Genomic DNA, 13103 nt, shown 5'->3' on the forward strand with positions numbered 1-13103 from the left:
TAACTACAAAAGGGTCATACTCCATGCTGCTTACTTAGGAAGGTAAAGAATATAACTACAAAAGGGTCATACTCCATGCTGCTTACTTAGAAAGGTAAAGAATATAACTACAAAAGGGTCATACTCCATGCTGCTTACTTAGGAAGGTAAAGAATATAACTACAAAAGGGCCATACTCCATGCTGCTTACTTAGAAAGGTAAAGAATATAACTACAAAAGGGTCATACTCCATGCTGCTTCCTTAGGAAGGTAAAGAATATAACTACAAAAGGGTCATATTCCATGCTGCTTACTTAGGAAGGTAAAGAATACTACAAAAGGGTCATACTCCATGCTGCTTACTTGTGGCCCAAATCCCTCATGGGTAGAGACTGTTTAACCTGCTCAACAACAGGTTTGCTGAAGGGTTCAATGTTGTGGCGAACAGCAATAGCAAGCAAGCCTATGGCTTTGAAAGCAGAAGATCTCTCACGGTCCTTCAAGAGAAAAAACAAATAGTTTTAGCTTTTTACCCAATGCTGGTGTCTATAGTCTCCTGTGCAGCGAGCATGACCGACCCAAAGGGAGGCTGCATGGGTGACTAGGTATTCTCCAGGAGTATGTGAAATCACACTTACTCTTTTCAATGCCCCGACAAGATACTGCATAGATTCTTTCAGATACCTAAACAAAAAGGTACATGTAACAAAACTGGTTAATAATAAAGATGTAAGCGCACATTCTGAGGCCTGGGGTAAACAGCAAAAGGGGGAGGAAATTAAAGTAAGCAGTCTATGTGGTTACAGTAAAACAGGAGCATATAGCTTGGCATGAACAGATCCCTTGGGTCTCAAAACATTCTCACAAATCAGCAAGCACAATAGCCTACAGTATAGACTAGTAGAGGAAGTTATACTTGGAAACTACAGTATCCTTAAAATATTTGTATTAATATACATATAAGCAGTCTTAATCACAGCATTTTATTAAAAAAAAATTCAATGTTTTAAACACTTAAAATTGCAACTTTTTAGTGTCCAATTAAGGGGTGAAGGTTCAAGTTTGCAAGTAAAAATCAAAATCCCAGGAGAGAACCAACTAAAAACTGTAGCCAAAAGGACAAAATGATTGACAGGATTGACAGACACTCTTGGGTAGAATTACTTAGTGGTAAGCAATCTCCAGTCATTGCTTTTCTGTAGTTTACCAATACAACCATGACAGAGCAAGGCAACATCTTTGTCTTACAGCATAATGACTGAGTATGACAAAATAGCTTTATCATAGTCATTGCTTTAACTCACTAATATTACCATGATTGAGCAAAATATGATTGTTGTCTAAGAGCATAATGACTGAGTATGACAATAACTTTGTTATCATAGTCATTGCTTTAATTCACTATTACCATGATTGAGCAAAATAAGATCTTTGCCTAAGAGCATAATGATTGAGTATGACAATAACTTTATCATAGTCATTGCTTTAATTCACTTGTACCATGATTGAGCCAGATATGATCTTTGTCTAAGAGCATAATGACTAAGTGTGAACAATAACGTATTGAGTAGCATATTTGGTAACATGTGATTGTTTACATGCTTACTTTTTAACAAATTTCTGTGGCTGGAATGCAGCCAGTCTTGGCAGGAGAGTTAGAAGGGTCTGTTGAATGGTGCTATTTCTTGTCCCACTATAGTAGAGCACAAGAATGCACACCTGAGCAAAACAAAAAATATTGATCAACAATAAACAATATTCCCATAGTGCAATGCACATGAAACTATGTATGTACAGCAGCTACTGTGGGAGCCTAAAACAGCAAACAAGTAAAAGATGTTCTCACAGCCTAATCCACATAGAACTTAGTTACTACACAATATGGCGCTTATAACAAAGTCAGTCTCTATGCGCTACAATTCCAACTGACTTGGAATTACCCATTGAACATATGTAACCCATCGAAACCCAGTTCATAGGTACAACAGCTTCACACAGTTTACGGGTACACAGGAAGTGTGTGCTGGTGTAGAACCATTGTCACTGAGAAGGGAACCATGGGCAAGGGTCCATAGGTAGTTTTTTTACACCCTAAAAACAAATTTGTGAGAGACAAGGTGTTCAGGTAAACATGAGAGATGAGAGATTCAAAGTACCAATCCCAAGTTAACCTGACCCAGGCATGTGACCTGCTTTACTTTTTGTCAGACATGAGCCTGCACCACTGAGTTTTCACACCCCTGTCAGTAAATTTCTTACCTCATCAAACTTCTCTTCCATGAATTCCTTACAAACTTTGCTATGGCACAATGGGTTGATCTCCCCTAGTTGAGTTCCGCTGGCCAGTGAAGAGAGCGTGGGGTGGGTGTGGGACCCTGTCTGGTACGAGAACTTGCTTTTCGGTGAAGTTATTCCAAGATCATTCAGGCTCATCACATTACTTTGGACTTGATCACAGTAAATGTCTTCCAGATCTTTTTTATATTGCTGAAACATTTAATAGATGCCATCTTCAAGTACAAATGCTTTGCAGTGTGAATAAAGCTACTGTACTGTCGGTTTCTTAAGGCTGCTTACCTCTCCCTCAAGACTAGCACTTCTGATCAGCTCATTGATTATTAGCAAGGAGCCATGTGCTTTGTCCTCCTTTGTCAAGACCACACCCTTCTCCTTGGTGTTTGTGGAGCCCTCAAAACCTTTCTTGGCTTCTTCATAGGTTTGCTATGGTAAATAACAGACAATATCAAGGGCAAAGTAAATACAACTTGCGAATGACCATGGTGAATATATGGTGATGTACTGTATGTGTTATGCATGATTATACTGATGGGGAAAAAGACTTAGACAACTTTGACCAGTCATCATCGGTGAGAGGCCCCATATGCAGATGCGCTAACACACTGGGCTACCTGTGGTGAGAGTCCCCATAGACTGACATGCTAACACACTGGGCTATCTATAGCATTCGTGAACACAACTGTTTATTATGTTTCGACCATCTGGTTCACAACGAACGAACATCCTATAATATACTCCTTACACAGGTAGCCTAGACACTACACTATCTGTGGTGAGAGGCCTCATAAGCTAACACGCTAACACACTGGGCTACCTGTGGTGAGAGGCCTCATAAGCTAACACGCTAACACACTGGGCTACCTGTGGTGAGAGGCCTCATAAGCTAACACGCTAACACACTGGGCTACCTGTGGTGAGAGGCTCATAAGCTAACACGCTAAAACACTGGGCTACCTGTGGTGAGAGGCCTCATAAGCTAACACGCTAACACACTGGGCTGCCTGTGGTGAGAGGCCTCATAAGCTAACACGCTAACACACTGGGCTACCTGTGGTGAGAGGCCTCATAAGCTAACACGCTAACACACTGGGCTACCTGTGGTGAGAGGCCTCATAAGCTAACACGCTAACACACTGGGCTACCTGTGGTAAGAGGCCTCATAAGCTAACACGCTAACACACTGGGCTACCTGTGGTGAGAGGCCTCATAAGCTAACACGCTAAAACACTGGGCTACCTGTGGTGAGAGGCCTCATAAGCTAACACGCTAACACACTGGGCTACCTGTGGTGAGAGGCCTCATAAGCTAACACTTTAACACACTGGGCTATCTGTGGTGAGAGGCCTCATAAGCTACACGCTAACACGCTGAGCCAACCATCGATTCCAATAACTTACTTTTATTACCTTTATTTTTACTTTTATTATTATTAATGGTGATGATTAAGAGAATGGTGAGGATGATGGTAAAGATGATAGTGATAATGTCTATAATGAATGCAAAAGTGATTATGGTGATAGTAATAGAGGCTATGACTACCAGTATGTTCTGATATTGAATGAAGGTCATACAGGTGCAACATCTAATACATGCATCATGGAGCAACTTTGTACTAATAATTACTCATCCATGATAACGACAATGGTGATAATGCCTGAAGTAGCATAATGATGTTGATCTTCAATAATTGCAAGCAATATTTGTGATGTTACCTGAGACTGTACACTTCACTAACAATATCAATGTACTAGAAATGAGAAAGATGTTAGCAAAAGACTATTTTATACTCACACTATACCAAATAGGGGGCTTTCTTATCTCCTTTGTCTCTCTTTGAGCCAGAATGACCAGACAGGCCCGAAGAGCCTCCATAGCACCCTCTCTAATGGCTTGCTAAATACAACATGCAAGTTAGTTTGTGAAAAGCATATGGAATAACTTAAGAGTTAATATTGTTCCATTTTTTGTTTGTGTCTGTAAGAGAGAGGACATGCAACCTACACCCATCTATAAGGCCAAGCAAAATATTCAATGTTGGCTTAAATGAAGAATGGAACTCTCCTTTATGTTTATTGATAGCCTTTCAATTTGGCAAAATTTTGCATAAATCTGAAAATCTAGATAAAAAAATTTTAGCACAAAAGACTGACCCCCTTCCCCATTTAATAGACTCTATGGCTATGACAGACTCAAAAACAGGTGACATCAGAGGCATATTACCTTGGGGTCACGAACTGCATTGAAAATGTTGTCAAAAAATGGTTGCACTTGTTGGAAAAAGAATGTTGGTGCATTTACTGCTAGCTCTCGTAATACAAGAACCTGAAATTTAAAGACGAATAGAGTTAGTACTGCTTAAAAATCAGTTAAAATTGGTCTTGAGAAAAAGTAATATACTTACAGCTGCATGACGTCTCCCTTCATTTCTGTCACCTCCAAGCCATTCCAATGCCCTTTTGACTTCAAACTCTACATAATCAGCAGTGAATGTTCCCCCTGTTAGGGCTAGACGACCCATTGCCTTGGACGCCATTTCCATCACTGCAGTGTCATTAGACGGCAACAGGTTTCGCAAATAGTTTGCAAACCGGCTCACCTTGGTTGCACTTCCCCCAGAGATACCGATCAACCCAACTGGAAACAAAATGTTGGTTAAAGCCTTGTGCAAACAGAGCCACGAGGACATAGCATTGCTGGCCAAAGCAGCCAGGTGGGGCAGGAAGCAAATCTAGAGATTATCGTGATGGAAACACTTAATTTGGTCGCAAACGTGCAACCAGGTAAGAATATTTATTAAGTGATGTATATAACGAAATGAATTTTTATTGCCTGTTTTTATAATAAAATGAGCAGTTTGTTATAAGTCTGTGGCAAAACTTATCTTGCAATCTGTGCACCGTAAGTCACACGTTGCACTGTTTGTGCCTACCATTATTGCTTGAAAAAGTCCAGGCACTTCTTTAATTTACCATATCCCAGAACCATACAGTAACAACCCTAACTCTCAATGACAAAATGTTATGGAGTCAAGTACTGCCAGTTTCAGTTACTTTCTTCAAACATACAATTTCTCTTCTTATCAGAGCTTATTAATGGCAGCATGTTTAGTCTAGGAGCTTATTTGGGGGGGGGGGGGGGGGGGGGCACTTATCTATAGTTTTCCTCTATAGCGGGACGCTTATTCGGGGAAGGCTCTTATTCGACTAAACGTGTTTAAATACCTGTCTGTATTTGTCAGATGATACTCACCTATAGCCATTATACCACCTTTCTTCTCATTGGCGTCCGAACTAGAAACCATCTCAAATATATGGTGGTTGAACTCATCCATGAACGAGCCATACTGCTCGGGAGATGCTTCTCGCAGCTCGGTGGACACGTAATGTTGAAGATCTTTCGCTGCCTGTAGCCGTGACTCGTCCGAGCGGCTCTTGAGTCCGGAAAGCAATTGTGGTCGTAGTTGTTGCATCATCCTGGACGCTAGATCGACAGTTTTTGCAACTGTTATCGATTGGTACACGAGTGAGTTCACAAGAGGACAAGAAACTCCCTCCTGAAGGCCGCCATGTTGTTGAATTTGTGCTGTGACCGCGAGGTGGCCTGGGTATTATTGTTTCCGTTTTGAGTCTTGGGGTTCTGTTTCAACCAAAACAAATTCTATATGAGAACTAATCAGATAAGCTTAAAACACATTGCACTTAACTATCAACGGAGTACAAAGAAATATAAATTCCGTGTGCCATCTCAAAGATTTATTTGGGATACCTGTGCATTCCGCTGCGCGCGCGGCTACATAGCCAATCCAATATGGCGACTGATAAGATCTAAAAGTTTTTCTCAAGTAAACAAAGACAGTTCTTTTAGAATTAGTTGGAGGACTGTTTATAATCCCGGCATTATGCTTTCTGGCAGCCTTGTTGCAGCACGGTTTCTTAGTCTTGTAGCCCATCTGGTTATAACCGTTACGATATTCTGGTCGAAGGTAAGTGCCATTTCTCGTCTCCTGTCTCGAGGTCGAAGAGCATTAATTCGAGTCCTAATTTTTAAATGTACTGTTTTATTTGGTCGTTAGGAAGCAAACGTAGTTGCTTGTCTTCCGTTGAATTATACACAGACGGAATATGATGACAAGCACACCGAGTAAGAAAGTTATGGAATTGATCATGTGCATTAAGGATCTAAAGTCCGTCACTAACGGGTCACTCCATCTCCGTTGCAGACTTGTAGTTGGTTTGTCCCTCACACTGGCTTTTCTAGTACTGGAATTTGGTGGATTTATTGGTGGTGTTTCCATGTTCAACAGCACAGCCTCTATGTTATGTATCCTTATTTATTGTGGAAATGCACCAAAACTAACAAAGAAATTTAAATGTCATTAGTGTCAGTTTCCACTTTAGAGTAACCCTGACACACGGCCGGCGGAGCTGGCCTAAAAGTGAGGGGAGGGGGAGTCAAGACAATTTTTTTTTACTGAAAAACATGGTATACCGGGGATCTAGGGGCATACTCCCCCTGGAAAATTTCGACATTTTTGTTTAAACGTTATGATAAATCAGCAGCCATTGCAGCTTGTTTAAATCAGGGAAGTGTAAAGTGTAAGGAGATGGAATGGCAACTGCATAAATTAAACGATTTCACACATTCTATGTTCGTTTCGCTTCGTTAATTTGAGTTTTTTTAAATTGATTTTGACTTTTATGCATTGCTCTTTCAATATGATATATTACACACAAATAACAAAATAGGTCGATGGCAATATACCTAAAGCTTCTTAATTTAAAAAAAATTGGGGCTTGCTAGAGATATTGTTCACGGCAAAAATGTGTACCGATGCTTGTAGTGAAAGGCGCGAAACTGCTGTAGCCAGGGTGCACTATTCGGCTTTAATTAATATATTCAGTTGCTATTCCATCTCCTTACACTTCCCTGTTTAAATGTATGCATGATATTCAGAGGCATTCAAGGGAAGTCTTGTGCTGGAAACTCACCAACTGTCAAACCATTAGCCTGTGAAAGCAGACACCTCTAGCTGCTAATGAAATAACTCTCTTGCCATGAGTTGTATCGCAAGTGGCTAGAGGCATCTTTTTTTGCAGGCTATGAAACATCATATTTTTTTTCCTTGACAAAATCCCATAGCCATCACTGCCCATACAAGTGCTGCTATCTCTTTATCGATGTTTGTCCTAGAGTCTTGGGACTGTGACAAGTTTTGGTACATCTTCGGCTTTTGCAGGTAAACTCTGGCTGTGTGTCATTGAGGATGTGCAATTGATGAACCAACAGAGTTTGTTATTGTAAATATGTATTCAAAAGCAGTACAAATGTCATTCTTTTGTCTTTTCAGTGCATTTCCAGCAATCATAGAAATCTGTGTCCTAATCGGAGTCCTTGGGTTACGAGCTGATAAATAACACTTAACTGGGAACAAGCATCTATTAGTAGGGATAAAGATGGATAATCTCATCTTTAATGAAACCCTTGAAGAGACATGTGCATGATCCAGTCTTGTAACAAGAGGGTATGAAAGAACCTTCCAACTTGACTGGAAGTCCCGAAACTGAGAAAAACTGTGAACTAGGAATGTATAGTATCAGACAAAAGGTCCACTAAATAGCCAAACAAACTTTCTTTGGGTCTGTACATATACAGTGCATAAACTATGTACATAAGTGAGAATAAAACACACATGAGTCTAGCTTTCATGTTTTTCTTTTCTGTACATCTTTTATCAACATATTTGTGCAGTCTGTCATGTATTGTAGCTCTTCTTGTGTAGGTGTTCCATGGGCCTTCCATCGCACCCTACCCTGACTGTCGACCAGGAAGGCATATCCCACTATCACATTCTCCACTAGTCCTTTCTTCAAGGGTTCAGTATTACCAAAATAACACAAGTAGTTGCCCTGCAGAAAAATGGTACCAAATTAATAGAGTAGATTTTTATGCACCCTAGATACAGGTATTGCAATTTGAGAGAGAGAACTCCGCAAGAGTAATACTGTTATGTAGTATTAAATATAAAGTTAAAACTGTTATACCTGACCTAAAATACCTTACTTAAAATATACCCATAAAGTTTTCTATCCCCCAGAATAATCACAGGATAGGATATAATATACAGGATGATTGTATAACTGTAAGTCACTCTTTATCAGGGCTTCTGGAATTACGCGGAAAAAAACTCCAAATTACGTGGGATTCTTTGCTAAATTACGTGCTAAATTACGCGGAAAATCAATCATTACGCGCTAAATTATGCGGGATTTTGCAATACATTTCTTTTCTTTAAAAATCAAAGTTTTGCGGGATTTTTTTACTGAATTACGCTCTATATTACCCGGAATATCAACTGTTACGCCCAAAATACATTTTGTACCGAAGGAAAGCATGAAATAACTTGAAAAGGTTATTTTTTTGCGTGAAAATATCTTAGGCAAGTTTTCATTGGCTCCTAGCCACCAGCCAATTAAAAAAGGTATTTTATTATTAGTCCTAGGCCTTCATGGTTTAGCAAAGAACGCCTAGTCATTTTATTTGTTTTCGAAATTCAGTTCAAAATATCACACTCATACGAAGAATATCTCTCTTTTTTTACGAGAAATAGAGGTATGAACCCTAATAGAGCACATCAGCTGTGAAATTAAATGTTTTGTCTCTCAAAATTTAGCCAAATTACATGGGATTATGCGGAAATTTGTGGATTACGCAGAAAAAGCCAAATTATGCGCTTCCGCACAAGTGCATAATTCCAGAGCCCTGTTCTATAAATGGCTCTCTTATCTTGCATGTATAGAAAGGGTTTGTTTTATACACACTGATAAAAAACTTTCAACTTTTCAACTTTTCCCATTCTGAGGTACTGTATTCTACGGTATTTAAGTAAGTTCTGATCTTTAACTATACAATGCACTGGCTGAATGGTGTCCTGTCACCAAATACTCCTGACCAAACCAAAGGCAGGACATAGAGATACCAGAAATCCCTTACTTGATTTTTCACTGGAATCTGGCTCCTCAGACTTTTCTCTATAAACGGTTTTAGCAATCTGTAGAACCATCCCTCAACAACATTCACCTATGAAACAAAACCACATCTTTTATCTGAGTACCATTATACTAATGGCTGTCAGCCTGTGGTAACTCCGTCTTACTCTGGAAAATACTTGACAAAACGGCAAAGGACTTTGTTATACTTACTTCAAAGTATTTGACATCTGGGTGGTCTGCAAACTCCTTTGTAAAATTCTCTTTGTACTTTGAACACATAATCTGTAAAATATAACAGGAGTTGATATCTGGATTAAAAACAAGAATCTTGGAATATCAAACAAAATATTTCTATATTCCTCTTATCTTCCTACACCTAATCAATATAAAGAAACACTTTCAAGCATAAGTGGAAAGAAATGAAAACAAATAGACAGATATTGTATGCTAGCATACAATAATCAACCCTTGTTCCAATAAACAAACCAGACCCCCCCCCCCCCCATGCAGGGCAAACCCCTACATGTAAAGATCAATGTTAGTTTCATTAGTGAACCAATTTGTCTGCCCTTTACCATGACAGGTCATGGCCCTGCATACAATGACTAACTAGTCTTACTAATGCCCCTGCATACAATGATTAACTAGTCTTACTAATACCCCTGCATACAATGATTAACTAGTCTTACTAATACCCCTGCATACAATGATTAACTAGTCTTACTAATACCCCTGTATACAATGATTAACTAGTCTTACTAATACCCCTGTATACAATGATTAACTAGTCTTACTAATACCCCTGTATACAATGATTAGCTAGTCTTACTAATGCCCCTGCATACAATGATTAACTAGTCTTACTAATACCCCTGTATACAATGATTAACTAGTCTTACTAATACCCCTGCATACAATGATTAACTAGTCTTACTAATACCCCTGTATACAATGATTAACTAGTCTTACTAATACCCCTGTATACAATAATTAGCTAGTCTTACTAATGCCCCTGTATACAATAATTAGCTAGTCTTACTAATGCCCCTGCATACAATGATTAACTAGTCTTACTAATACCCCTGCATACAATGATTAACTAGTCTTACTAATACCCCTGCATACAATGATTAACTAGTCTTACTAATACCCCTGTATACAATGATTAACTAGTCTTACTAATACCCCTGTATACAATGATTAACTAGTCTTACTAATACCCCTGTATACAATAATTAGCTAGTCTTACTAATGCCCCTGTATACAATAATTAGCTAGTCTTACTAATACCCCTGTATACAATGATTAACTAGTCTTACTAATACCCCTGCATACAATGATTAACTAGTCTTACTAATACCCCTGTATACAATGATTAACTAGTCTTACTAATACCCCTGCATACAATGATTAACTAGTCTTACTAATACCCCTGTATACAATGATTAACTAGTCTTACTAATACCCCTGTATACAATAATTAGCTAGTCTTACTAATGCCCCTGTATACAATAATTAGCTAGTCTTACTAATGCCCCTGCATACAATGATTAACTAGTCTTACTAATACCCCTGTATACAATGATTAACTAGTCTTACTAATACCCCTGTATACAATGATTAACTAGTCTTACTAATACCCCTGTATACAATGATTAACTAGTCTTACTAATGCCCCTGTATACAATGACTAACTAGTCTTACTAATACCCCTGTATACAATGATTAAACTAGTCTTACTAATACTCCTGTATACAATGATTAACTAGTCTTACTAATGCCCCTTTATCCAATGATTAACTAGTCTTACTAATGCCCCTGTATACAATGATTAGCTAGTCTTACTAATGCCCTTTTATCTACCCTAAGCAAACTAACCTGTCCATATGCTCTAAGCCACATCAAAACAAGTGTGGTGCTGCCCGGGAATTCTGTCCTCAAGTTTATAACCCTATTTCTTAGGTTCTTTGCTTGAAATTCTGGAAACACTAAAGCATCCTGGAAAAGCAAACTTGGATGAATCACTTGAGAAAAATGTGGAAATTGAAACATTAGAGATTTAAATAGCATAATTAACTTTACTTTTTAAATTTAACTTAACTAATGGAGGCTGTGTTTTGCTCTGACCTTTTCAGTTATGAGTTTGTCCTTTGCAAAGAATCTCTTCCCACCACTTTGCTTAAGCTCTGGGATATCAAAAACATTACACAACTTACACTCTCCTCCTTTAAAGATAATTGTATCGATTTTTTTACAATTATCTGAGATTCAGATAATGTAGACAAGGACTTCAAGTTGTATATTACCTTTTAAATCTGAAAAATAACCTTTAGTTATCTCTCCAACACTAAAAAAAGAACACATACTGTAAGAAATGATTTAATATAGTATGCCAAACCTGTGGCCACCATGAAAAAGTTTTAAAAGGTTAACCAATCAATGCCCTAGTCATTTTAAAACTCCTCCCCTAGGGTCCCAGGAGGGTGGGGGAGCAAGGTTAATGTGAGGGTTTAAAGTTCTTTATTCTATTTCCACCAGTTATACTGGTGCGGAAGGCACAACAGAGCTAGGCTCAAATTCAAGTACCCCCTTGAGTGTATTGTTAGTAAGCATTGTAAGCACTGTCACTGGGGGTGGTCACTGCCAGAGGGTTTATTGCGTCCCCAGTGGTTCTTTTACGTCCCTTCGGTTCAGGTTAATGTAGTGCAGCTTGAAGAGACGGGACCTCCGGTTTAGTGTCCTTATCCGAGAAGACTGGAAACACGGGAGAATAACTTCAACTCACTTGTGACACAAATTCGAACCAAGGCAGGAACCCGGAAAAATCCCCAGTTTGAGCCAGGATTCGAACCTTGGCCACAGCGGTGAGAGGCCGACGCGCTAACACACTCGGCCACCCGTGTGTGAACAAGAATCTGTCCTGAGGGTGTGGTAGAATTGACAGTTTTTTTTACTCTAAGACATGTCCACAACCTGGGGGAGTGGGATAAATCAAATCCCCCACCCTCCTGTGGGACCTGGGGGAGTGGGATAAATCAAATCCCCCACCCTCCCGTGGGACCTGGGGGAGTGGGATAAATCAAATCCCCCACCCTCCCGTGGGACCTGGGGGAGTGGGATAAATCAAATCCCCCACCCTCCCGTGGGACCTGGGGGAGTGGAATAAATCAAATCCCCCACCCTCCCGTGGGACCTGGGGGAGTGGGATAAATCAAATCCCTCACCCTCCCGTGGGACCTGGGGGTGGAGGATAAATCAAACCCCCGACCCTACCATGGGACCTGGGGGTTTCAAATGACTAGTGCATAATATATGAGGAACCACAGTTCTGATTTGTGATGTTTCATAGGAAGTTTTTAGGTAAAGAGGAGAACATTCCATTAAACAACAATATTCTTGATGGGCATGTGAGAGGAAGTCTGACGACCCCAACCCCCCCAAACGCAACCCCAACCCCCCAACCGCTTATCTGTAACCCTTTGGCAGCCTAAAAATATGTTAAAGACCAGAAGATTCAACCCTGGGATTTCAAAGCAATCCTACCCCCCCCCCCCCCCCCCCCTCCTCGTTCCTTGGACCACAACTTTTCCCTTACAGTTCTTTTCGTTCCTGCTTTCGCTTTTCCTTTGCTGCTTGTTTTTCCTCTTTTGTTTTCGAAAGAAACGTTCTCCTTGCTGTAAGCTGCATATTCCAGCATGCCCTACATGTAACTCCTCCCTCAATCATGTAAGAAAAACTCCGTAATCTGCACAGCAGCATGATTACGACTCGGCCATCACACGTGAAACAAGGCCTTTGATTCCTGTGTAGAGCGGTAAGCGGAGCCTGCAGTACAC

General features: G+C 39.8%; 3 protein-coding genes across 3 annotated transcripts in view; 1 reads left to right on the plus strand and 2 right to left on the minus strand.

Annotated features, from left to right (window-relative positions):
• LOC5517009 (serine/threonine-protein kinase mTOR) overlaps nucleotides 1-6014 on the minus strand; it is a 43383-nt gene extending 37369 nt beyond the window's left edge. Inside the window, exons 1-9 of the mRNA XM_032386948.2 lie at nucleotides 5528-6014; nucleotides 4680-4912; nucleotides 4499-4600; nucleotides 4070-4171; nucleotides 2558-2701; nucleotides 2240-2467; nucleotides 1587-1699; nucleotides 619-664; nucleotides 344-477 (exon numbers count right to left, since the gene is read on the minus strand). Of these exons, the coding sequence (XP_032242839.2) occupies nucleotides 344-477; nucleotides 619-664; nucleotides 1587-1699; nucleotides 2240-2467; nucleotides 2558-2701; nucleotides 4070-4171; nucleotides 4499-4600; nucleotides 4680-4912; nucleotides 5528-5750 (1325 nt within the window). The 5' untranslated portion in view covers nucleotides 5751-6014. The remainder of the gene's footprint in view (nucleotides 1-343; nucleotides 478-618; nucleotides 665-1586; nucleotides 1700-2239; nucleotides 2468-2557; nucleotides 2702-4069; nucleotides 4172-4498; nucleotides 4601-4679; nucleotides 4913-5527) is intronic.
• Nucleotides 6015-6057: 43 nt separating this feature from the next.
• LOC5517008 (transmembrane protein 107) lies at nucleotides 6058-7976 on the plus strand. Its single transcript, XM_001637058.3, has 5 exons — nucleotides 6058-6260; nucleotides 6351-6418; nucleotides 6498-6598; nucleotides 7418-7514; nucleotides 7626-7976. Exons 1-5 carry the CDS (start codon nucleotides 6177-6179, stop codon nucleotides 7690-7692), a joined length of 417 nt encoding a protein of 138 aa, XP_001637108.2. The 5' UTR covers nucleotides 6058-6176; the 3' UTR covers nucleotides 7693-7976.
• Nucleotides 7975-13100, minus strand: LOC5517068 (mitochondrial ATPase complex subunit ATP10). The gene is made up of 7 exons (XM_001636989.3): nucleotides 12863-13100; nucleotides 11574-11614; nucleotides 11395-11453; nucleotides 11146-11265; nucleotides 9478-9549; nucleotides 9269-9355; nucleotides 7975-8184 (listed from the first exon to the last, which is right to left on the minus strand). The coding sequence occupies exons 1-7, from the start codon at nucleotides 13024-13026 to the stop codon at nucleotides 7981-7983; spliced, it is 747 nt and encodes a 248-aa protein (XP_001637039.3). The 5' UTR covers nucleotides 13027-13100; the 3' UTR covers nucleotides 7975-7980.
• Nucleotides 13101-13103: the final 3 nt, after the last annotated feature.

The sequence above is a fragment of the Nematostella vectensis genome, chromosome 3, assembly GCF_932526225.1.
Source record: "Nematostella vectensis chromosome 3, jaNemVect1.1, whole genome shotgun sequence".
NCBI lineage: Eukaryota > Metazoa > Cnidaria > Anthozoa > Actiniaria > Edwardsiidae > Nematostella > Nematostella vectensis.

Coding starts and splice junctions, on each gene's coding strand:
- LOC5517008 (XM_001637058.3), top strand. CDS start 6,177: ATGCTTTCTGGCAGCCTTGTTGCAGCACGGTTTCTTAGTCTTGTAGCC. Junction 6,419..6,497: donor TATGATGACAAGCACACCGA/GTAAGAAAGTTA, acceptor TCTCCGTTGCAG/ACTTGTAGTTGGTTTGTCCC. Junction 7,515..7,625: donor TACATCTTCGGCTTTTGCAG/GTAAACTCTGGC, acceptor TTGTCTTTTCAG/TGCATTTCCAGCAATCATAG.
- LOC5517068 (XM_001636989.3), bottom strand. CDS start 13,026: ATGCTGCTGTGCAGATTACGGAGTTTTTCTTACATGATTGAGGGAGGA. Junction 11,266..11,394: donor ACAAACTCATAACTGAAAAG/GTCAGAGCAAAA, acceptor TTGCTTTTCCAG/GATGCTTTAGTGTTTCCAGA. Junction 9,356..9,477: donor CAGATGTCAAATACTTTGAA/GTAAGTATAACA, acceptor TTTGTTTCATAG/GTGAATGTTGTTGAGGGATG.